Source organism: Xenopus laevis, chromosome 1L (assembly GCF_017654675.1).
Source record: "Xenopus laevis strain J_2021 chromosome 1L, Xenopus_laevis_v10.1, whole genome shotgun sequence".
Classification (NCBI taxonomy): Eukaryota; Metazoa; Chordata; class Amphibia; order Anura; family Pipidae; genus Xenopus; species Xenopus laevis.
In genome coordinates this window covers 100,330,375-100,354,354 of record NC_054371.1, presented here as the reverse complement: position 1 = coordinate 100,354,354, position 23,980 = coordinate 100,330,375, and the positions used below count along the sequence as shown (strand labels likewise).

The 23,980-nt window shown below is 41.3% G+C and overlaps 1 protein-coding gene across 1 annotated transcript in view; it reads right to left on the bottom strand.

Annotated features, from left to right (window-relative positions):
• The window catches only part of mfsd12.L (major facilitator superfamily domain containing 12 L homeolog), an 87,371-nt gene that overhangs the window by 29,745 nt on the left and 33,646 nt on the right, over window positions 1–23,980 (bottom strand). Inside the window, 1 exon segment of the mRNA NM_001091125.1 lies at window positions 16,928–17,057. Within this exon segment, the coding sequence (NP_001084594.1) occupies window positions 16,928–17,057 (130 nt within the window).

The window sequence follows — 23,980 nt, the reverse complement described above, 5'->3', positions numbered from 1 at the left end:
GAGATACTACAGGGTTCTGTATTGGATCCATTTTTTTTTGTGGATAAAGAAGGGGTGGGTGGGCCATCTTCTTTATATTCAGGTTTTCTTTGGATAAGTTCATTGACATAGAGCTTGCTTCAACTGTGCATGTGCCAGCAATCTCCAGGTCGGGAGAACTGATCCAAAGAAAACCTGACGATACAGAAGATTGCGCCTGTTGCTGTGCTACTCTGCATTTACAGGTCAGCTTTACAAACAGGGACACTTTTCCTTGTAATAAACTCTGTGGGTATGTGGCTGATGGGGGGCAGTGAATGGGGGTTTATGTTTGAGGGGTTTTAGTTCTCTTTTCAGGTGCAACACACAGCAGTTTATACCTAGTTTTTGCACTTAAATGGACTGTTCATTCAACTTTCTTTTTTCTCCTCTGAAGATATGCACTTAAAGAGATAGTAACACTTCTCGTGTTTTAGCATAATTGAATTCTGCATCAAAATATGCATATGTCCTTTAGACCATTTTCCTCAATGTGACCTCTTTCTATGTAAATTGGACATAGGTCACTTCTCTATTAGATAGTGTCAGACTCTGACCTGTTCTTATGGTTCCATGGGCTTGTCAAACAGAGCGTGCAAGGCGGAAGTTAAATACTTGACTGACAGGATGAATCCGGTACAGTTAAATGGTGTTGTCCACTTATACCACACAGGTTCAGGGTTTACAGCCTCCTTATCAAAGTGCTGCTGCTTCCTTTCATGTTCAGGTATGTGACTATACTTCTCCGCACACTGCAAAACCTCTATTCTGTACCGCTCTAGGTTGCCCAATTTTATAAATGGTGCTTTTAACTTATTCTGGCTTTCTTGATTATGTTGGCCCTTGCCTGCCTGCCTTCCCTGCACAAACAGAATGATGTGTGCCAGGACTGTTTGAAAGATTAATCTTTTAACCCCCAGAGCTGTAGTAGATCATTAGTGCAGGTACCGCTAAGCAGGCAGGAAAGAGACCTAATAAGAGGAATTGAGTTAAAAACACCATCTGAAAAAATACAAAAAAACCTGAGCAGTGTGGGAGAGGAGATTTTCAGACAGAGGAGTTTTTTGCAGGAGTTGGTGTGAGATAAGAGAGGCTGAAAAATAGTATAGTTTACTAATTTGTGGGTTTTCATCAGTAATTTTGTGATGAATAGTTATTGCCATCAAAGTGGAGATCTAAGCAAAAAACTAGAGGTGTCACTATAACTTTATCAGTACTATATCCAGGGCCGCCATCAGGGGGACAGCGCCGAAGCCATGGAGCATCTCCCGAACAGCCGAAGTTTAAGTCGATAAGCCGAAGTCACGAAAGGAGCCGAACTTGAAGTGTCAAAGCCGCGAAAAGACCCAAAGTCACGAAAGGAGCCGAAATGGAAGTCCTGAATCCATATAAAGACCCGAAGTTGTGAAAGGAGCCACGAGTTCAGTTCTGAAGACCAATGTGTGTTTTTTTTGTTTTGTTTTTTATTATACCCCTGGCCACCAATGTATTATTATTATATTCTATAGGCTTTCCACCTATGTTTTTTAAAAAAAATATTCTCTGGGTCTATAATGTTTGTTTTTAACTTGTAGGGGGGGGGGGCTGGCTCCAATTTTTTTACGTATAGGGGGCCCTGACCACCAATGATTTTTAAAAAACTGTTATGGGGGCCCTTGCACAAATTTTTTTTTTTTAAACTTATAGGGGGGCCCTGGTCACCAATTATTTTTTTTTAACTTTAAAGGGGGCCCTGACCATGAATGGCTTTTTATGACTTGTGTGTGTGTATGGGGGGGTTACAGTTTTTAGCGCTGATGTCTGTGTTGTCTTTTAACTGTGGTGTGGAGTGGGCAGGATCTGGGATGGAGCTTGGGGGCTGTTCAGGGCCCCGTGATTTATACATTTTTATGTTCTATAAACATGTTTAGTGTTACAAATGAATGAAGAAAAGTGAAAATACTGATTTTACAAAATAGACCCTTTGGTGGGGCTTTTTGTGCAGATCTTCTGAATACTGCATTTTTGCACGTACTACTGGTAATTGTTGCACTATATTATTTCTTCTACTTTTCAATATTTCATGTCTATGTTCCCTTGTACACCCAATTTGTTGATTTTATGTCCCCTCGTAAACTTCTTTAAACAAACTTTGTAGTTCTGTGATGATAACTTTGGGACTATCTTCACTCTTATGCTACTCTTGTCCTGAGACCCGGCTGAGTGATTTAATTTGTTAGTTAACTAGCTCCAATCAGCTCTAATTCCTCAGTCATGTGTTCACGAAGGGCCCAGCCTAATCTCTGTATATCTTAAGAAATGATTTGGGAAAGCAGCGCAAGCGTGAATCACTCACAAGTGATCTGAAGATCACTTCACAAGATCTACTGGCAGAATGACACTAATCCTGTTAATGGTGTCAGCCATCTTTGTGCTTCCAAAGGTAGCTTCCTTCCTTTCCTTCCAGCTGACTGTACCTATTCTATCCTAATATCTCCCTCTCTGCTCCATTCCAAACACTGCAGCGTTTATACTTTATATACTCTAAATACTGCCTCACAAAAGCACAAAACTGACAAATCCCACCTGCTCCCCCCTCCCTCTCTCTTCAGCTATTGCTTGCTGCAGGTGATCTCTCTCCTAATCCTGGTCCCTTCCATATACCTATCTGCCATTGCCAACGCAATGGACCTTCTATGTTCAAACCGACAAATGCCTCTAACCTTTCTTACAAGTGTAGAACCTCCAAATACTGCCTCACGAAAGCACAAACATTTCAAATCTTTCCCCCACCTGCTCCCCCTCCCTCTCTCTTCTGCTATTACTTGCTGCAGGCAATCTCTCTCCTAATCAGGGTCACTTCCATATACCTATCTGCCATCGCAATGGACCCTCTCTGTTTAAACCGACAAATGCCACTAACCTTTCTACACGTATTCAATTTCCCACTCTCCTCTCTGCTCATCTCCCATTCTCTTGAGCTTCTTATTATCTCACTCTGTTTTTAACAAATCTACTTTAATCCATTAAGTCTACTGCACTAAATCTCTGTAGCTCTTTGCCATTGAGGCAGCTGGTGATCTCTCCTTCTCTCTGCACGTGTGGCAGTTGTTTATAGTTTTTTTAGTTTAGTTGTTTTAAGATAGTTTACCAGAAATAACGATTTTTCACCAAAAATTTACCAAAATCTAAGTTTAAAATTTAATGTTCTTGTGTCTGGTTTCAGTGTGGCAGCTCAGTAATTCAGGTGCGGACTCTAAACGGTTACAATTTTGCAACATCTAGTTGATACATTTTTCATCAGCATCTGTGGAATATTAGCTACTATTGTATCAATTCTAACTTGCCTTTACAGAACCAGTAACAAATGTTTTTAAATTTGTTTCTTTGTACCAGAAAAAAAACCCCACCAAGACAGTTTTAACTTTTAAATCGCAAAGCTTTTATTAATAAATTACTTACCGATTCTATGCATGCGCTCCACTTCAGAAACGGTGACATGGTGACGATCCATTGTGCGGCGCTCGATTTCTCCTTCCTGCCTTCTATAGAAGATAGCCAGGGAGGAGAAAACGAGCGCCGCACAATGGATCGTCGCCCTGTCTGAAGAGGAGCGCATGCAGAGAATCGCTAAGCAATTTCTTAATAGCAGCTTTGCGATTTAAAAGTTAAAACTGTCTTGGAGTTTTTTTCTTCGTTACAAAGAAACAAATTTTAAAAAAAAATGTATTTTACTGGTCCTTTAATGAAACCCAGGAATTCTGCTAAGCAAGGAAAAAGAGAAGAAAAGTATCAACTAAATGTATAAATTTAGAACACTTTACAGGGTCTGCAACTCCCCCCCCCCATGGTTGCTTTAGAAGATGAAAAATGACACTTTACACTTGAATATTAGGGAAACAGTCACACATAGAAAATAATTGGAAAAAGTCTTTATTTCTGGTGAATTATCTGAAACCAACTGAACTGAAAAAAGAATGTTCTGTCAGCCCTGCGATTATATTGGGTGACTTCAACTGTCACATTGATGACGCGTCTCAGTCCTGGCCCTCATGATTTCTCTATCTAACTACCTCCTTTGACCTCCAGCAATGGACAAATACAACTCATAATGATAGTCACTTCCTTGATCTGGTATTTACTAAAACCTTAAATCTTTCTGCATTTAGCAGTAATCCTTTCCTTCTTTCAGATGACTATCTTTTTTTCTATCACGCACATTTCCCCCTCTGCTAAACCTCAGCAAAAAATTCTGCTTCGTAACACCCGTGCTGTTGATATAACTGCTCTAATTCGCTCAGTTCTAGCCTCTCCACACCATCTTCTGTGCTTCCTCTGATCCTGATTCACTTGTAAATACCTGTTCTGTCTGCTGCTACCAATAAACATCCCCCTCTGCAGCAATGTACATTTTCTCATAAATCAATATTTAAGTAATATTTTCCAAGGAACAGAATGCTAAAAAATGCTAACAATGCTTTTATGGATGTAGATAATAATGGGACAACATCACTAAAAGTAGACCATGCATAAGTAAAGTATGGGCACTCCTGATCTACAGTCTGGAGGACTCTTATTAAAAGCATTCTTGATGAATGAGTCGTGATCAAAAAGCCATTCCTTATGAGATGAAAACAAAACAAATCAGCTACACATAAAAAAAACACAAGATGTGGGGAACGTAGCAATGGCAGCAAGTGCTCTGGTTTAATGATTTAACAGGTTGTCTGCCAAAGCGCAAGATGATACTTGATGGAATATGGTCTGCTAGCGGTTCCTTGCAGGTCAAATGATGCATTAAGGTAAATTACATTGATGATTTGGACAAAATTGATGACACACTCGCTGCTAATATGTACAGGCAGTTTCTTATCCATCATATAACACCATCAGGGAGGCACCTGATCAGTCCCAAATGTTTTCTACACAATGACCACAAACACATAGCCAAGGTCAAAAATTTCTATCTGCTGGCAAAAGAAGAAAGAGTAATTGTGCAACAGATGACATTACTGAGCCAGTCTGGGTTGCTTGGAGAGACACCTTGTGTGTGTGTGTTGTTCCTTAAAGACTCCAGAGGATAATGGTATGTCCCTCCATAGGCACAAGCAGTGTTGGACCTGTACCCACATATACAGTACAGTTTGGGTACAGCAGTGCGTTGAATTATACCCCACTTATACCACTTCATCTCAACCGCTAAGTTATTTTACTCCTGAAATGCCCTTACTTTCTTGAAAATCTGTTATTTCAAGCTAGTCTCTGCATCATGCTTGGCAGCTGCCATATTTGTTTTGATTGTATCATCAAAATGACTGCTAGTACCTGTGTGCATGTGCCCACTGCTAGCAAGCAGAAATCCATGGAAGCACTGATCACGTGAGCTGGGGAGGCTTATTCTCTGCAATTATGTGCAAGCGCCAGGCTTGGAAGATTTTTAGTGCATGGATGCAAGGTCTACAGACGTGAAGTGAGAGACTTTTACACTGGAGCACAGTGCTACAGGGAAACCATGGCTTTTTGGAAAAAACAAATGTGTTTCTAAATATTGGTTTATCTCCAAACAATATATTGGGGCTTTCTTTAAATGTAGTCTTTCTAATTATGTGTCTGAAATGTCCCACTACAGAAAAAACAGGACAGGCAATAAAAGAGACAGAACAAAATGCTGCACATTACCAAAGAACAACAGGAAAACAGAACGTCCAATGCAAATCACAGTATTAGTGGCCTCAATGTGTAGTAATGGAAAACTTTAAACCACAGTGCAGTTTTAGGTTATGATATAGAACATGGAATGCCGGCACAGCACGTGTATAGGTATTAGTATTTACAATGGCTCAAGAGAGGCTAGCACTCACAGGACTTATGGAGAAAAAAATGTTTTATTCAAACCAAAAAATAAACTAACGTTTCAGCTAGGTCCCTAGCCTTTCTTAAATTGAATGAAACAAACAACCACAACCATTTTTAAGCGGGAAAAGGGTATGGGTGTCATGGACATAGGGGGCAGTACAAAACGTATTTTAATATATATATATTTTATATATTTTGGTTCTTAAGGGCAATTTTAAAACAGATAATGAAAGAAAAGTGTGGGAATACAAATTAATGGAAACTTGCAATTCTCTGAAGAATGGACTAAACCTGGGCCTTGGATTTATGGCTAATTATGGGGACTAAGAAAGGACTGCACCAGGTCAGAAATACCAACATGTCTGGATATGGACTAAGAGATCATATGGAATTCCTTTGATTCTATACTCCAATAATTCAGCCCTAATTTATACTCTGCCTCTTTGACCCATATTATCTTATACCTTATCTACTTGTCTCTTGCAGATCCCCTCGTAAATGACTTTGATACCTTACACATAGATTGATATTCCTTTTTGTTGGTCATTTGACCTAGGAGCTGAATATATACCAGAGAACACCACAGCTTCATTGTAATCAGCTTGAAAAAGGAACTAATGTTCTGGAAGCTTGCTATGATTATATTAGTTAGCCAATAAAGGTATCACCTTTATACCACTGTTATTATTTCAAAAGGGTTGCCCTGTGAAAATACAGTAGTTCAAACAGTTACGTGTGAAAACATTTTATCAGTCACACCACTAGGTGTCGCAGTAATGCTTTAAAATAAGTCCAAATATATATATTATATAATATAAGTCCATAAATTCAAGTATTGCTTACTAAGTTTCTACAACTGGCAGATACACAGTAACATCACCTTACTGTGACATATGTTTAAATTTCTTATGAAACAGACAATTGTTCAAAGTAGAATGTATTTGAAGCCACAAACCGTGTGTAAAATCGTTAGCTGCTCAATCAAACAGTGATCTGGTTTTGCCAAATCCAGAGATAAAGTATCACGTAGATAATGAAGGTTCACTAGAGAGCAGATGTATTAAATATCTTAAATAGTGCAACTCAATAATAAAAGGTGAATATATCACACATCCACACCAAGGACATAAAATTCCCATTAGACAATATAATACCGGCAATTTCGATCACGTAGTATATGCCCTAAAGTGCCCATGTGGCAAATTATACGTGGGACAAACGACCCAAACAGTCAAGGTTAGAATTGGAGAACATAAGAGGTCTATTACTTCTTTTGATCTGAACAATAAAAAGACACATACACAGGTTGGCAGACATTCCTTTAATGAAAGACACAGCGCAGTGAGCCTAAAATGGATGGCCTTACAGAAGGTGAACATGCCTATTAGAGGGGTGACAGATAAACATTGCTATTACAGCAAGAAGCCAAATGGATAGAATTATTAAATACAGTAGAACCAAAAGGAATGAACAAGCTTGGAGCTTGAAATGCTTTTTAAAACATTTATGTTTTGTATCTTGAGACAATTTTTATACTAATTGTACCACTTTTTTTACAGACAGATACTATCATCTGGTTACTTCGATACAATTTATAGACAGTTACTTTTGAACTGCAAACAACCAGATGGTAGGATAAAACACTATATGTACAATGATGGTGAGTTGTTGGATAGACTGAAATGTAGTTTGCGGAATCTAATCATAATGTAATACATATACCTGGCCAGAAGATGGAGCGGGTATATAATTGTTTGATCACATGATTGGTGTGGGGCAGGGAATGCTGGCATTAAAAGCCTAGTTCACTCAGTATGTTGTTAACTGCACCAGAAGAAGGACCCAAGTGGTCCGAAACATGTAGTGCTATGCATCGTCAATAAATTATTTAAGAAATTGAATACATTTCTTCTCCAGTGAAACTTCATTCTGTACATTCAAAATGGTTAGATACCCATACCCATTGGACTGAACACATGGACTTATTTTTTTTTTTTTAAACTTCTTTTATTGATTTTGATCAGTAGAAAAGAATAACATTTTGCTCACATATTGTACCTTTCACATATCAAACTCAAGGTCACCATAGTAGTTATACTTATGCTGTTATCTTATTTACACAAGAAAATATCAAGAAAAAACACAAATCAGTATTGAAACATGAACTAATAAATAGTGAGAAAAATTAAAATAATAATGTTATTTAACCTATACCTCTTTTCTAAAGCTGCATTTTATCACAGTGTTGTCAATTATGCTGCAAATTTGCTAAACTTGATCCCTGCAAAGTATGGATAGTATTAGTTGCATTGTGGGTTGTGCTCTGTTCGTTTCTATACATTAGTCAAGGCAGGCCTGGACTGGGAGTCAAAATAGGCCCTGCCATTCTAAGTACATAGAGGCCCAAACAGCCCTCTACCAGCCCAAACAGCCCCCTACCAGCCCACTATATGGTAACTTTCTATGGAACCATACAGCAGCCTCTGGCATTTGCCAGAACCCACAGATTGCCAGTCCGGGCCTGAGCCAAGGTGTCCATATGGCGTCATAAGTGGAAGTTCTATTTTCATTGTGTACTGACATTAGTTCCATTGCTGCTCTAGCATCTATAGGGGCAACTAGTTGTTGCAGTTGAATAGAACCTAAGAACCTACTGGTTTCCAATATTTGGCTATCATGGTTGTGGTGGAGTTAAAGAGGTGGAAAAGTAATTTCTTAGTATATTTAGGTACATGGTCTGGAAATATCAAAAGCAAGGCCACTTGTGGTTCGTGGGGAATAGCTATCTTAAAGGGCACCAATCATGACCAAAATCATTTACTAAGTAAATACACTATGTGAAAGTTCAAGAAATCCGATTTTTAAAACAGTTAGAATTGTATAATGTAAATCATCAGCTCACTATACCTTCTGCAAGATCTGCCCTATCTCCCCTGCAGTTCTAGCTGAGGCAGGCATCTTGGATTTCACTGGCTCCTCCTACCTATATCTTCCCAGCCAACTGTAGCTCTGAAATCTCGCACATGCTCAGTTGAAATTCCTTGTTGCTTATCAACCCTTCTAAGCTATTTTCAAATCAGCCAAACCTGTGTGTTAGCTGCTGTTCAGTAGTACTGCCACCTGCTGGAAGTTAGTGTGTGCCCTTCATTTGCATAATGACTTTACCAGCAGGGGACAAGATAAGGAAATATCCTAATACTTCTAGTGGAGAAGTTTACTTAAACAAGGCATTCTGGGTAGAATACTCAAAGCAGTGTTACAATCTGAGCATGCTCCTGAAATTTGCATATTAGAGTCTCTGTTATAGTCACAGTATGGCCTCCCTCAGTGGAACCCATTTGACAAAGTTTTTATTTTTTTTTTTTAAAACCTGCAGTTTTTTCAAAAAACTATATATGTAGTTTTATTAAACATGTACTGGTCAGATTGTTAATATGTGTTAGATTTTGGCTGCGATAGGTGCCCTTTAAGGTCTTGTTTTATTATGTGGTATAGTGATCTCCGGAGTTCCGTCCTGACCACAATTTCTCCAACATAGCGGTGAGTGTCTCTTCAAGATCTGAGGTGTAAGATGCCACCTATATATCAATTTTTTATGGTATTCAATATGGTTTGTACACCTAGTTATCCCCAAAAGTATTCGTGCTGCATCATGCCATTGATCTGGACTTTAAGTTATTTGTAAGTCCCTATACCATTTTATCATTTAGGGATATTTGTATTCCGGAGGATCTGTGACAAAAAGTTTGTAACATCTGTAGAGTGTTCCTTTCATGGAACATCCAGAAATAGATGTGTGTTCTAGACTGGATTGTTGTGGGCGAGTTTTGTAGTTTGGTATGTGCTTCTTGATCAGGTGTGTTATCCTTATATGTGTACATCTGTCCAACTCAGTGAGTCTTTATGTATCCTGCAGTTCCTGGAATGTTAAATATGTGCGTATTCCATATAAGTCCATGATCGTGTGCACACCTTTAGCTATCCAAGATAGTATAGGCAATTCCTGAAGGAAATACTGAAGGCTTTGTAATGGTGCTCTAGGGGAAAGTGGTTTGATAGCGTCTGATTTGGTTCACTCCTTGTCCCAAATTTTCATCACTGTTGTGGCGGTGGGCAGCAAGGAGGATGGTTTTGGTCTATATTGTGGTGGAGTCCATAATAGTTGGGAGATGCGGTTGTTTGTTGTTTCCGCTGTTCCCAAATCTAGCCATTGTCTACAAGTCAGTGGGCTATGCATTTTGATGGCTGTGTCCACCATAGATGCTTTGTAGTAAATATTAACATTTGGCAGTACTAGGTCCCCTATAGAGGCTGGTTTGGCAGCTGTGCAAGGTTTTTTCCCACCCCATATCATTCATTTGTATTGTGGTGGGGGATCAATCTGTATAGTTCTAAATAAGTATAGAATTTTTGGCAAAACATTCATTTTTGCAGTGTTTATTCTGCCTATCCATTAAATGTATAGAGGTTTCCAAGATAGCCATCCTAAATAGTTTTCTGTAAAGGAATATAGTTTTGTTTGTATTGTAGTTCCGGGTCTTTTGTTAACTTAACTCCTAAAGGTGGCCATAGACTCCAAGATCCGCTCGTTTGGCGACATCGCCAAACGAGCGTATCTTTCCCTGATATGCCACTAAACGGCAGGGCTATATCCGAACATTCGGCCGTATGGTCGGACGGTCGGATTATGATACGCCAAGGGGCTCCAACGGGTCGGTCGGGCAAAAATCAAACCTTCCCGATCGATATCGTGGCCAGATATCGATCGGGAAGACCCGTCGGAAGCCCCATACACTGGCAGATAAGCTGTCAAATTGGTCTAAGCGACCGATATTATCAGCTTTATCTGCCCATGTATGGCCACCTTAAGAAAGTAATTGATGCGTCTCTCCATTCAAATAAGTAGTTACCTTTAAGTTGTAGTTTCTCGTATCAGGGATATTAATTGGTAGGGCCTGTGTTTTGTGTGAATTAATCTTGTACCAAGAGATATAGTAAAAAGATTGTAATTCTTAAAAAATGTTAGGTAGTGTTATGTGTGGGTTGTTTAGAGAGAGCATGATATCATCTGCAAATAGTCCTATTGTGTTATAGCCCGATTTTGTGGGGACCTCTCGTATGTCTCGATTTTGCCTAAGCCTAATAGCTAGTGGTTCGACCATAAGAGCAAAAATCAGGGGGGACAAGGGCACCCCTGCCTAGTACCATTGGAGATATTGATGGTGCTCGACAGGACCCCCGAGGCCAAGACCTTAGCTGAAGGCTTGGAATAGAGTGGGGTCAATGCCTTTAAAAAGGTCTCGCCCAATCCAAATTTGGTAAGGGTTTGTGTCATGTATCCCCAGTGGATCCTGTCGAAAGCCTTCTTTGCATCCAGGGATAGCAGTAAGGCCAGAATTTTCTCCCGCTTGATAATATGTAATAAGTTGTGGAATCTCCTAGTATTTTCAGGGGCTTGTAGTCCAGGCACAAATTTCACTTGATCATAGTGTATGAGAGATGGTAGCACTTTATTTAAACGTAAAGCTAGTATCTTTGAATAAAGTTTGGGATCTGTTTTCAATAATCGAATTGGTCTATAATTTTGACATTGATCTAGTGCTTTACCTGGTTTGGGGATGGTCGAGATATGTGCCTGGAGGAATTCAGGATTGTTTTGCCCTGTATCCATAATAGATTGAAATAATTTCAGTAAATGAGGGATTAGAATATCTGCATATAATTTATAATATGTAGTAGTGTAGCCATCCGGCCCAGGTGCTTTACCTAACTTCAAGAATTTTATAGCTTGGGTAACTTCATCCTTGGTTATCGGGGCATTTCGTTGTTCACATTGTGCTTCTGTAGGATGTGGAATTTGCAAAGAGTTCAAGTATGTTTGTATTGATTCTTGTATAGGTTGTGGGATAAGTTATATAATGAGGAGTAGTGGGAGGCGAAATGGTTAGCAATCTTCAGTGGGTCTGAGATATTGTGTTGTTGGTCTTTTAGGAACTGCATTCTAGTGTGGGCTTGCCTATTTCTCAGTTGAGATGCTAACAATTTGTCTGTTTTATTACCCTTTGTATAATACAACTACCTGATAAGTTTTAGCCTATACTCTGTCTTAATGAAGAGTAGCTGTTGTTAATCCATTTTAAGCCTTTATCTGCTAGTTCTTTTGTGGGTTGTGTGTAGTACGTTTGTTCAGCGTCCCTAATGTCTTGTTGCAATGATTCATTTCTAGCATCCCTTTGTTTACGTAGGTTTAACGCCTGTGAGATAATACCCCCCCCCCCCCGCATAGTGGCTTTCTGTGCTAACCAAATTGTTTGGCAATCTACTCCTGGTGTTACATTGTTTTGAAAATATGAGTTTAGAGCCAGTTTGAGATGTTCGTGTTTCTGTATGTATAAACACAGAGTCATTAAGTTTACAGGGAGTTAGTGTTTTTCTATTAGGGAAAGGGCCTACATCAATTCTAATTGGTGCATGGTCTGACCAACTTTGGGTTCCTATCCAGGCCTTTGTGGTCTGTGCTGTGGGTCTGAAAACATCAATTCTTGAATGAGTTAAGAATCTGGGAGAATGGTATGTATAGTCCCTCTCACTTGGGTGTTGAGCTCTCCATATATCTATGAGGGCAAAGTTATGGTATAAGTCCCTAAGTTTTCTGGCCTGTATAAGTTGTTGTTTGTTGAGAGGTTGTGCGGTGGATCTGTGTATATCCACAAGGGGGCCTAGTGTTAGATTATATATCTCCCTTCACTACACATTTGTCTTTTCTATATTGCATAAGTTGCGTCAAAGTTTTGTTAAGAAACTGCAACTGATTTTCATTGGGAGCATATACATTGATTAGCGTATACATCTGGTTATCAAGTATACAAATTCATAATAAATACCTGCCTAGAGGGTCAGCCAACATGCGATTCATCTGGAATGGTATTTTTGCACTAATTAACTAATATAGAGACTCCTTTGGTCTTGGTGCTCAAGAGAGCATGAAAATTATGCGGGAATCTTCTATTATGAAATGCTGGTTGGTGATGTTTTTTAAAGTGGGTTTCTTGGCCCAACACTCTATAACTTCCAAATTAAGTTGTTAAACCGTACCATTAAAAGAAAGCAAAGAATATATTTCAGTATTTGTATATTATCACCTGTTAAATAGCAAAAATGCAGCTTTGTGTTAAGTAAAAAAGTATGAAACCATAACAATATAAACATCACATGAATGTACCTTTTCATGGCGTAGGTATCTAGGTAGAACTGCGCCCAGTTGGGACCCAGTCATTACAAGAACTGGGAAATGTGTGTGTGTGTGTGTGGGGGGGGGTAATGATGATCCTTCGTTGGTAGTGCAAGCAACAGTACTTGAAACACAAAAAAAAATAATTTTAGTATGGAAGAGGATTGCACTCTCTGATCTTTTTAAACCTCAGTCATGATGTAATAGACCTGGGTAAGAATTTCAGATTATTTCAGCAGGCTTTAAATCAACCATTTGCATTACACTTTCTGCCATTCCTTATGCAGCTTTTGGATTTGCTTGTACTGCGGGGAGCATGGTGGAGAGGTGGGGGTGTAGGATATTCCATCTCAGAAGGGCTTTTTTGGCCTCCTCAAGTGATGTGAGAGAGGTTGGGTGCCTTGCCTTGTAACTATAAGTTTTACTCTGAACACCCATCGGTATGAGATGATGTTGTCCCGTAGAATTTTAGTGACCTCCATAAAAGCTCTCCAATTTTCTAGCGTTGCTTGGGATAGGTCTGCGTTTATTTCTAGGTCAGCATACTTTGTTGACCAACTATCTTTGCACCTGGCTGAGCGTAAAAGTTTTTCCTTTATATGGAAACATTGCAATTTAGTGAGCACGTCCCTTGGGGCTGAGTCAGGGGAATTTCATGGTTTAGGAATCCTGTGTATTCTGTCAATTGTTAACTCAATGTCTGGAGTGTTAGGCATAATTACCTTAAGCAAGGCTGCCAGGTTGTCCTCCAGATCCTGAGCTTGCACTGACTCAGGTATTCCACACAGTTTAAGATTGTTTCTGTGTCGTGCATGGCATAGCTATCTGGCCTAGAATCAAAGATGGCACTCGTTGTAGAATGCTGCTCCGCTGCCGTGTAGTGAAGTACACTGTAACTGATGCGTTCCCTTTTTTGTGTTGAGTTTTGGGTCCCATACCTCTCCAGCCTTTATCCCTCAGAGTTAAGGTTGTTTAGTCTCGGTCTTCCGCTTATAATGAAGTTTATAGGCACAACTTGATGCGGAGCTCATGCTTCAGACGTCCATACTGGCTAGCTCCTCCCCCCCACATGGACTTATATTGATTATCAATGGTAACATCTGTGATTTGCTCACAAAATCATTTACAAAACAGTTCAGCAATACAGTATTGATCCAAGCTTTTGTGTCTGTTTTCATAATCATTTGCTGTCTGGTGGGTACATCATCATGAACGTGTCCACTCCAGTGTATTAATCTCCACTTTCCACCTTGTGCATATATCCCCATTAGCAATTTCAGCTCCACTGTATTTGTCCCCACTTCTGCACCAATGTATTTATCCTGACCACCAACTGCACTGTATTTATCCTCCTTTACTTTTTTAATCCAGTGTATTTATCCCCACCACCAATATCAGCTTCACTGAAATGGAATTGTGTTAAATAAACTGTGTTTAAAGATTTAAGATTAACTAATCCTTGTTGTGAAATATGTAGGATACTCTATACAGTTATATGAAAAAGTTTGGGAAGCTTGGGAAAAAGTTTGGGAACTTCCTTTTAATTTATAATATGCCTTACTGAAACAGTAGTATTTCAGCAGTGACAAAGTCTATTGGATTAACAGAAAATATGCAATATGCATCATAACACGATGAAACAGTTGCATAAATTTGGGCACCCCAACAGAGATATTACATCAATACTTAGTTGAGCCTCCTTTTGCAAATGTAACAGCCTCTATATGCCTCCTATAGCCTTTGAGTGTCAAAGGATGGCGGTATTTTTGACCATTCGTCCATACAAAATCTCTCCAGTTCAGTTAAATTTGATGGCTGGCGAGCATGGACAGCCTGCTTCAAATCATCCCATAGATTTTCAATGATATTCAAGTCGGGGGTCTGTGACGCCATTCCAGAATATTATACTTCTCCCTCTGCATAAATGCCTTTGTAGATTTCCAAGTGTGTTTAGGGTCAATGTCTTGTTGGAATATCCAACCCCTCTATCCAACTTCATCTTTGTGACTGATGCTTGAACATTATCATGAAGAATTTGTTGATATTTGGTTGAATTCATCCGACCCTCGACTTTAAGGGGCTCCAGTCCCTGAACTTGCCATACAGCATGATGGAATCTCCACCAAATTTGACGGTGGGTAGCAGGTGTTTTTCTTGGAATTCATTGTTCTTCTTCCGCCATGCAAAGTCCTTTTTGTTATGACCAAATAACTCAATTTTTGTCTCATCAGTCCAAAGCACTTTGTTCCAAAATGACTGTGGCTTGTCTAAATAAGCTTTTGCATACAACAAGCGACTCTGTTTGTGGCGTGAGGGCAGAAAGAGCTTCTTTATCATCACCCTGCCATACAGATGTTCTTTGTGCATATTGCCCTGAATTATAGAACAATGTACAGATACACAATCTGCAGCAAAATGTTCTTGCAGGTCTTTGGAGGTGATCTTTGGGTTGTCTGTAACCATTCTCACAATCCACCACATATGCCACTCCTGTATTTTTATTGGCCTGCCAGACCTGGGTTTTACAGCAACTGTGCCTGTGGCCTTTTCCTGATTACATTCCTTACAGTTGAAACGGAATGTTTAAACCTCTGAGATAGCTTTTTGTAGCCTTCCCCTAAACCATGATACTGAACAATATTTGTTTTCAGATCTTTTGAGAGTTGCTTTGAGGATCCCATGCTGTCACTCTTCAGAGGAGAGTCAAACAGAAGCACAACTTGCAATTGGTCACCTTAAATACTGTACCTTTTCTCATGATTGGACCTGTCTATGAAGTTCAAGGTTTAAAGGGCAAGTAACACTAAAAAAATTTAAGTAAAAAATCCATTCCTCCCCCCTCCAATAATACTGCTATCCTGGACAAATTAACTCTCTTTAAAAACCAATACATAAATAAAGCAACGAAATCTCACTTCCGGTTTGTTGTAAAACGGCGATGTGGTGACCTGCACTTACGTGCGCGCTCCAATGTCCTGCTAGCCGGCTTCTTTCTAAAACCGGAAGTTACTGGTGTTGCTGCTGTTCAGCCGGTGACTTTTTATTAGCTTGTCTCATTCTCTATCAAGCTTGGTAGCTGCTCAAACCCCCCTCCTTCCCTCTCCTTTTCCAGCCACCTTGTTCTCCACAAAGACTCACACAGAGCAGAATGGGCTCCGCCACAGTACTACATATCACATAGTGACTCACTGACGGAAGTTACAGGGCAGCTGCTGTTCAGCCTCTGCTCGGTGCACAGAATGGCGCCACAGAACAGTCTGTGATGAACTTTGCCCGCTACGTGGTGTGTGTGCAGAGAGAGAGCAGAGAGGCTGAACAGCAGCTGACCCAGCAACTTCCGGCAACGAAACGATATGTGGTGCTGTGGCGGAGCCTGCTCTGTGTGAGTCCGTGTGGGGAACGAGGTGGCTGGGAAAGAAGAGGGGAGGGGGGAGTGAGCAGCTACCAAGCTCAACAGCGAAGGATACAAGCTAATAAAAAGTCACCGGCTGAACATCAGCATCACCAGTAACTTCCGGTTTTAGAATTTTTAGTGTTACTTGCCCTTTAACAAGCTAATCCAACCAATTTGGTGTTACCAGTAATCAGTATTGAGCAGTTACATGCATTCAAATTAGCAAAATTACAAGGGTACCCACATTTTTTGCACACCCAGTTTTTCACACTTGATTTAATTTCATACAACTGAAAACTGTTTCACTAAAAATCTTTGTTCAGAAAACCCCCCAGTATGAATGAATGACCACTGTTATCTTTTTGTTGAAAGTGGAGTAAATTATTATGCAGGCTGAAAGGAGTTCCCAAACTTTTTCATATGACTGTATATGTTTTTTCAGCACTCACCCTGAAAATGGGAATATCCTGTCTGCTTAAATTTTCCATATTTTCTGGCTTGTCCTCTCCCATGTGAAAGTGTAGAAGCAGCCATGCCACAGCATACACAGTAATATTAGCCATGACAGTGAAGGCATATCTATTTAAAATAAAAACAAAAACATAATTACTGTTCCGTTAGTCACTATAATATTTCCATGTCTGCTGCAGAGAAAGCTTCAAGACAATTACCCTGCCTTGCATGCATTTACCTTCTGACTTCAATGAAGCCTTGAAATATAGAATCTAAATTGCTGCCACTCTGTAACTGTCTAAAGCAACAGTCAGGGATAGGTTGGTAGGCAGAAGTGACGTCACGCGCACACATCGCCTGACTTCCCTTTCGCGGTGTGTGCGTGATATGCACGACGTGCTGACTTCACACACGAGTTAGAGGGCGTGTTTAGGTCTAGTGCCTAGGGTGGCATCGGACTTAAATACAGCCCTGCAATGAACAGTTATCCTGCTGTCTAGATGCTCCTGATTCTAACACCATTGCACAATATAAAACTAATGGGCCTGACTAATATCCATTCATATTTTTTGTGATTAATTACATCAGACTTTCCAATACATTTTTATGCATTTATCTTTTATATAGACAATGGACTGTACTCACTCAAAATTAAACTGCTCTTTCATTTTACAGTGTTCTAACCCCTGTTTTAATGTTGATGCTGGAGTAAACAGTTTGTCCTGGGTTTTCTTTTCTTAATTTCACCACTTTTTCTTCTCTATCTTCCTCTCCTCTCTTTTTAAATTGGTCACTAGAAAAAATAGCATATATTTCTTAGTGTGTCATCTATTTTACTTCTTAAAATAATAATAAAAACTATTGAAAGAGAAAAATAAACCCCATAATGGCAAAATGGTGTTTTTATAAGCCCTACGTGAATATGCAGTTTTACAGAGTAGAACAGTACACAGGACAGAGACAGAGATTAAGTGCTAAAAAGACACAGTAAGAAGAAGAGCCTCACCCCGAAGAGCTTACAATCTTAGCAGGTGGATAACATGCAGACACAAATCGAAATAGAAAAGCGTACAGAGATTTTGGCCCTAAAGGTGGCCATGCACAGGCAGATTAAAGCTACCAATATCAGTCCTTTAGACCTATTCAGCAGCTTATCTGGCAGTGTATGGGGCTTACGACAGGTCTCCCTGATCGATATCAGTGCAAAAATAGGCCAGATATCGATCGGGGAGGTTTTATTTTTCTGGTGATTAAGGACCGAATCGGCTAGTTTATTTGGTCATACCATCCGGTTGCACCCATTCTCTTAGTTGTGGAACGTTCGGATCAACACGATATCACCCTGCCGTGGGTGGGCATATTGGGGAAAGATCCACTCACCTCACCAAACGAGCAGATCTTATTGTCCAATTATTTTGAACACAAAGAGCTTCCAGCAGCAGTCAAAAATGCAACAGAAAGAAAAGCAGCTTCATTTAGCAACATAAAGTCCAGCAATAAACAAAATAGCTTATTTCAGCGTTTTTAAGTTTTCACTACCCCAAGGTACTATCCAGGCTTGGTCTGTGGGGAAAACACCAGGAAAATATCCCCCTGGCTATCAGGCCCCCCCAGGTCCCTGAAATAAAGCTGTTCCAACCATACAGCCCAGCCCTCCTGCGAAGCTCCTACTCTCTCACACACCTCCACACCTGTTGCTGACTCCCTTAAACACCCCTTGGCTGTCCAGCCCACCTTCTGGCTACTTAACCCTCTGGTGTTTCTTAAAGGGAACATTCTTAAATGGATGGCTCAGAGCCTAAAAACCGGGGATACATATCTGCCATCCACTATAAATCCCGTCTGGCTTGTACAATATGTTCTGGTGTTTCAAGAGGTAGGATTTGACCTTTGTTTTGAAAAGATTGTTTGAGTGTTCCCTTTGGAGAAATTCATGGATAGAATTCCAAAAGTAAGGAGCCACAAGGTAGAGAGAGATGGCAGTGAATGTAGATGGGGAAGACGGTGGCTCAGAGCAGAGCGAAAGAGACAGCCACAAATGTACAGTAAGACAAGTGAAGAAATGTAGTGAGAAGCAGAGGAGTGAAGGGCTTTGATTGTTAGCAGAAGGATTTTGTATGCTACCCTTTACTTAACAGACAGCAATGATAGGGATTTAACCAGTGGATGAAAAGGTTTCCTCTTGGGAGAGAGCAGGAGAGTTCAGGATTGATTACAGAGCAGAGGGGTGGGAGTTTGAGATTAGTAGGAAATTGAAAAGGTTCAAATTAGATGGGATAAAGGCATGGATAAGTGTTTTAGCTGCTACTTGTGAAAGAAAGGATCATATCTTGGCAATATTACATAGGAAAAAGCAGCAGGTTTTGGCAGTTGCATTAATATGGTTAGAGAAGGTACTGGACCAAGATAACTCCCAGACAGTGTGCCAAATTAACAGGATTAATGCCATGTCATCAATAGTAATTGTAAAAGAAGGCATTTTTTGGGACTTTCAACTTTTTTTGAAGCAAATGAAGCAAGCCCTGTCTACTCTATTGCACTTTGCCTGGTCTGAGGTGGCGAAGGCAAGTCTGGCGCAAGAGGTAACGTTTAGTAAAATGCGCAAGTTAGTGAATTAGCCTAGTTACGTCCCTTTGCCATAGCGCAGCTTAGCGTAAGAGTGCGAAGTAGCGCTAGAGAAGGTCCACTTCGCTAGCGAATTTACGCCAGCACAAGTAAGTAAATCGGCGAAATAACGAAATTACATCACACTGGCGAATTTTTGCTAGCGTTAGCCACTTCGCCCTTTAGTTAATTTGCCCCTTAGATTCCTCCTCGGCACCAGGATCAAAACTACAGGACACCGAGGTGAAGTTCCTGCTATATGCTGATGATCTCCTACTCCCGCCACCAACAGAGAGTGGCCTGCAATCCAGCCTGGCAGTGCTGGAAAAGTTCAGCACACATTGGCACTGCCCAAGCAAAACGGTCATGGTATTCCAGAAGAAGAAGAGCAAACAAAGCAAAAGTTCCTCCTGTGACACGGACAGCTATACCTGCCTTGGTCTAAAAATCAGGCAATCAGGAAGCTTTAAACCAGCAACAGCTGTCCTAAAAGACAAGGTGTACAAAAACTTCTATGTAGGGTTCTGTAGGCGTTTCTATACACCTGTACCACCTTAAACCACCGGTAAGAGTCTGGCTTAAGATCTTAAACAGTGTCATCATCATAATCCTCCTCTATGGTAGTTAAGTGTGGGATCCCTGTCATTTACCCAAACCAATCCAAAAGGGGACTCTAACCCAACAGAAATATTCCATCTGGAATTCTGTAAGCCCCTTCTCCAGGTACACAGGAGCAGCTCAAAAAGTGCCTGTTGGGCCGAGCTGGGCAAATTACACCTACTGTTTTGCTTAAGAGAAGAGGGCGCTCTCATATTGAGCACACTTACAAAATAGCAGCCCTATGGCCTACCATATCAGACTCCCAGAAGCTTTCCATTGGCTTGGAAATAGAACTGGGACAGCACAGACAGACCTACAAGCCCTGGGAGAGCAGACTGTGCCAGCAACATGGAGGGCGAGGTCCATTTCCAACTCTACTTCCTTCTGGGAGAAGAGGCACAATGACAATAGCTGCATAATATCTTCTGTCATAGACTTTGAGAGATGAGGACTTTCCCCTCTTCCCATAAAATGACCCTCCAACCCCACCCATTTCACCCTCTACCTGCTTTGGCAATGCTAAGGGCAAGGACACATATGCATTCCTATGAGCCAAACCGAGCATAAATCCACTTGAAATACTCTAAAGCAGGAATTTTTAAGCAGATCTCCGCTCTGCGCCACACACAAGCAACTGTACTTTTAAAAGCAGCACAGATTCCAGAGCATCAGCTTCTCTCCACCTCTTTACTATTCGTTAGGTGAAGTCTGCTCTTAACAAGCAGTGTCCCACCTGACTGGAGTATTCCTGCTGACAAGCCTAAGCTATCTGGTGAGATGCCTGTCTTCCTGTGACTTCTTGTGTTATCTGAAGTCTTATGTTGTGAGTCTGTGAGCTCTGTGCAAAACGTAGTAGTTATATTGGCTTTTGTTACACAAGGTAGTTTCAGTGCTGGCTGGTAGTGATGGGCGAATTTGCGCTGTTTTGCTTCGCCGAAAAATTCACGAATTTCGCGCGCGAAAAATTCGCGAAACGGCATCGGCGTCTCGTTTTTGACGCCGGTGCCCGTTTTTGGCGCCGGCGCCCGTTTTTTTACCGCGAATTTTCACGGGCGTTTCACGAATTTATTCGCTCGGCGCGAATCGCGCAAATTCGCGCCTGGCGAATAAATTCGCCCATCACTACTGGCTGGTGAATCGCTCTGCTGAAGCAGCGTGGTAACTGAATATGATTTCTCAGTATTCACAGGGTGTTGAAACATTCAGTACACTGAGAAGTCTGCATGTTAATTAGCTAATTATGTCCCTTAGCTGAAAGCTATTACGGCTTTAGCTAGAGTTTCCACCCTGCTGACTAGTTACTGCTATCAGGTAAGGTGCAGATACTCCTCTAGGCCTCTTTGCTATTGTTTCTATTGTCCTCTGTGCAGACACAGAGGTTATATTTGCCTTTTATTGCACAGGGTGCTTGCAGGGTTGGCTGGAGGCTTGCACTGCTGAAGCAGTATGGTACCTCCTTCCTTCCAATGAGTCTGTTCCTAACAAGCAGCCTGCCAGCAGGGCTCTGAATTGAATTGGCAGGACAACAGCCATTGGTTTTGTCTTGTCTCCAATCCTTACATTCATGGTTCTGGTTACACCAGCAGTAGGCATGGTTGGCTATTTGGTTGGATCTAACATAGGTCGTACCATCAGCTGGTGTTTGCTCTGATTTTCGCAGCCCATAGCTAGTTTTGTTGTGGATTGGTATTCAGCAGCTGCAGTTGGTCATATATTGTTGGTTTTATAGCTGACCTTTGCTTCTATATTGCATGCATTGTTTTTGGTCTTGTATGCCACTGCTTATTAGCAATAATGCTGGCTTGTGGACCAGTGTTTTGCAAGTTCAATAACTGGCTTGTGCTCTATTGCTGCATGTGTGGAAATTTACTTTTGTGTCAGGTGCAAGTGCAGTTGGTGGCCTTGTCTCCAAGGGTGGCATTAACAATAGCTGGCTTATGTACTGTTGCTTGTGTAGTAGAATTCCACTCTGGTGTTTTGCATACACTGCAGCTGACTAGCATCAGGGCCTGCTAATGTGACAATGGCCGTGCACATCTATGTTGGCATACATAATAGCTGGCTTGTCCACCAGTGGTTGGCATGTATGGTGGCTGGCTCATTTGCTGGTGGATTGTGCATGATTGCTGGTTGGTACCAGTGTTTGTAGGCTATAAGCTTCTTGCATGCCTGATTTCGGATTGTGACCCCAGCTGTTTGCTGGTTCAGTAGCATATTGGATTCAGTAGCTTCAATGTATGGTCACAGGTTTGGTTCAGTCCTTGCATAAACTGTAGCATTGTGCAGATTGAGATGTAGTGGTCTCTGCTTTTGTGGGTGTCTTCTCTAGCACTGTAATTGCTTGGGTCCCATTTGCTTGCTTGTGCAGCAGCTGGCTGGGGCAACAACATATCTTATTGGTAGATGGCCTTAAGTCACATTTGGCTGATCCAGCAGCTGATCCTTGTGCTGTTGTATGCCCAGTTCAGATTTTGTGGTTGGTGGAGCTACTGGGCTGTACCAGGATATCCCTACAATGGTTACAGTGGAATGCAGGATTAGGATATCCCAGAGTTGGTGTTCATCTGGTTAAGTCTTCATTATGTGTTTATCAGCATTGAGTTGGTGGATCTTTGGCTGATCTCTGGTATGGAGTTGACTCTGGTCAGAACTGGTGTGGGCTACTTCCATTAAGCTGCAGGACTAGGCTAGTGTGGGCCAAGTCTTTTTAGGGCCTCCTAGTGCGGAGGACCGTGTATTTCTCCAGCTCCAGGTTGTGGTTCGTTTCTGATCTGGATATATTGGTTTCCTTTTGTTTTAACAATTGCAGGATTTTAGTTCTTCCCCAGGCAGGGTTTTATGTCCGGAACCCATATTGCAGATATCCCTCTAGTCCAGGGATCAGGACCGCCATCAGAAATCGCAGGGCCCCATACGACAAAATTTCCTGGGCCCCCTGGGCTGCACCCACCGCAAGCCCCACCCCACAGGTCCACCCCCCACCACACAGTAAAAAAACAAAAAAATATTGGTGGCTAGGGTTCCCACATGTTAATAAAAAATAAAGATATTGGCGGTCAGAGCCCCCCATAAAAATCATTTGTTGCCAGGGCCCCCCATTAAAAGATATTGGTGGCTAGGACCCCACATGAAAAAAAAAAATTGGTGGCCACGGTGGCCAGGGCCCCCCCCCACATTTTGAGAAAATTGGTGGCCAGGGTCCCTTAAACGTCCATGCCTTCCTGAAGTCAGTCAGAAGTGTGGCGTGGCCGGGCCCCCCTTACCCTCGGGGCCCCCTACAACTCTCCCCCCTGTCCCCCCCCTGATGGCTGCCTTGCCAGGGTTCCCCAACCTTTTGAAACTGTGAGCAACATTCAGAAGTAAAAGGAGTTGGGAAACAACACAAGCATACCTCCCAACTGTCCCGTTTTTAGAGGGACTGTACCTCTTTTGACAACTCAACCTGCAGTCCCTCATTTGTACTGGAAAGAACAATTTTTCTCTGCACTGAACAGCCAGAAAAAGAAACAAAGTTTCTAACTAGGTATGGGCGAATTTTGTCACCTAGTTTTGCCAAAAAAATGACGCCCATGTTTTTATACAACCAAAACTTGCCTCCAAGCCTGGAATTCTGGGAGCAACATCCAAGGGGTTGGAGAGCAACATGTTGCTCACGAGCTACTGGTTGGGGATCACTGCTCTAGTCGCTGAGGGAACCCTTTAAGCAGAGTATGGTTATTCTTGATCTGCAATGCTTGATCCTCAAGTGCCAGTCTCTGTAGTTTAGTGGTTGGTTTTTGTAGCTCTCGTTACCACGTCCTAGGGCATGTCATTCATGTTCTTGTGCCTTTTATCTACATTTTCAG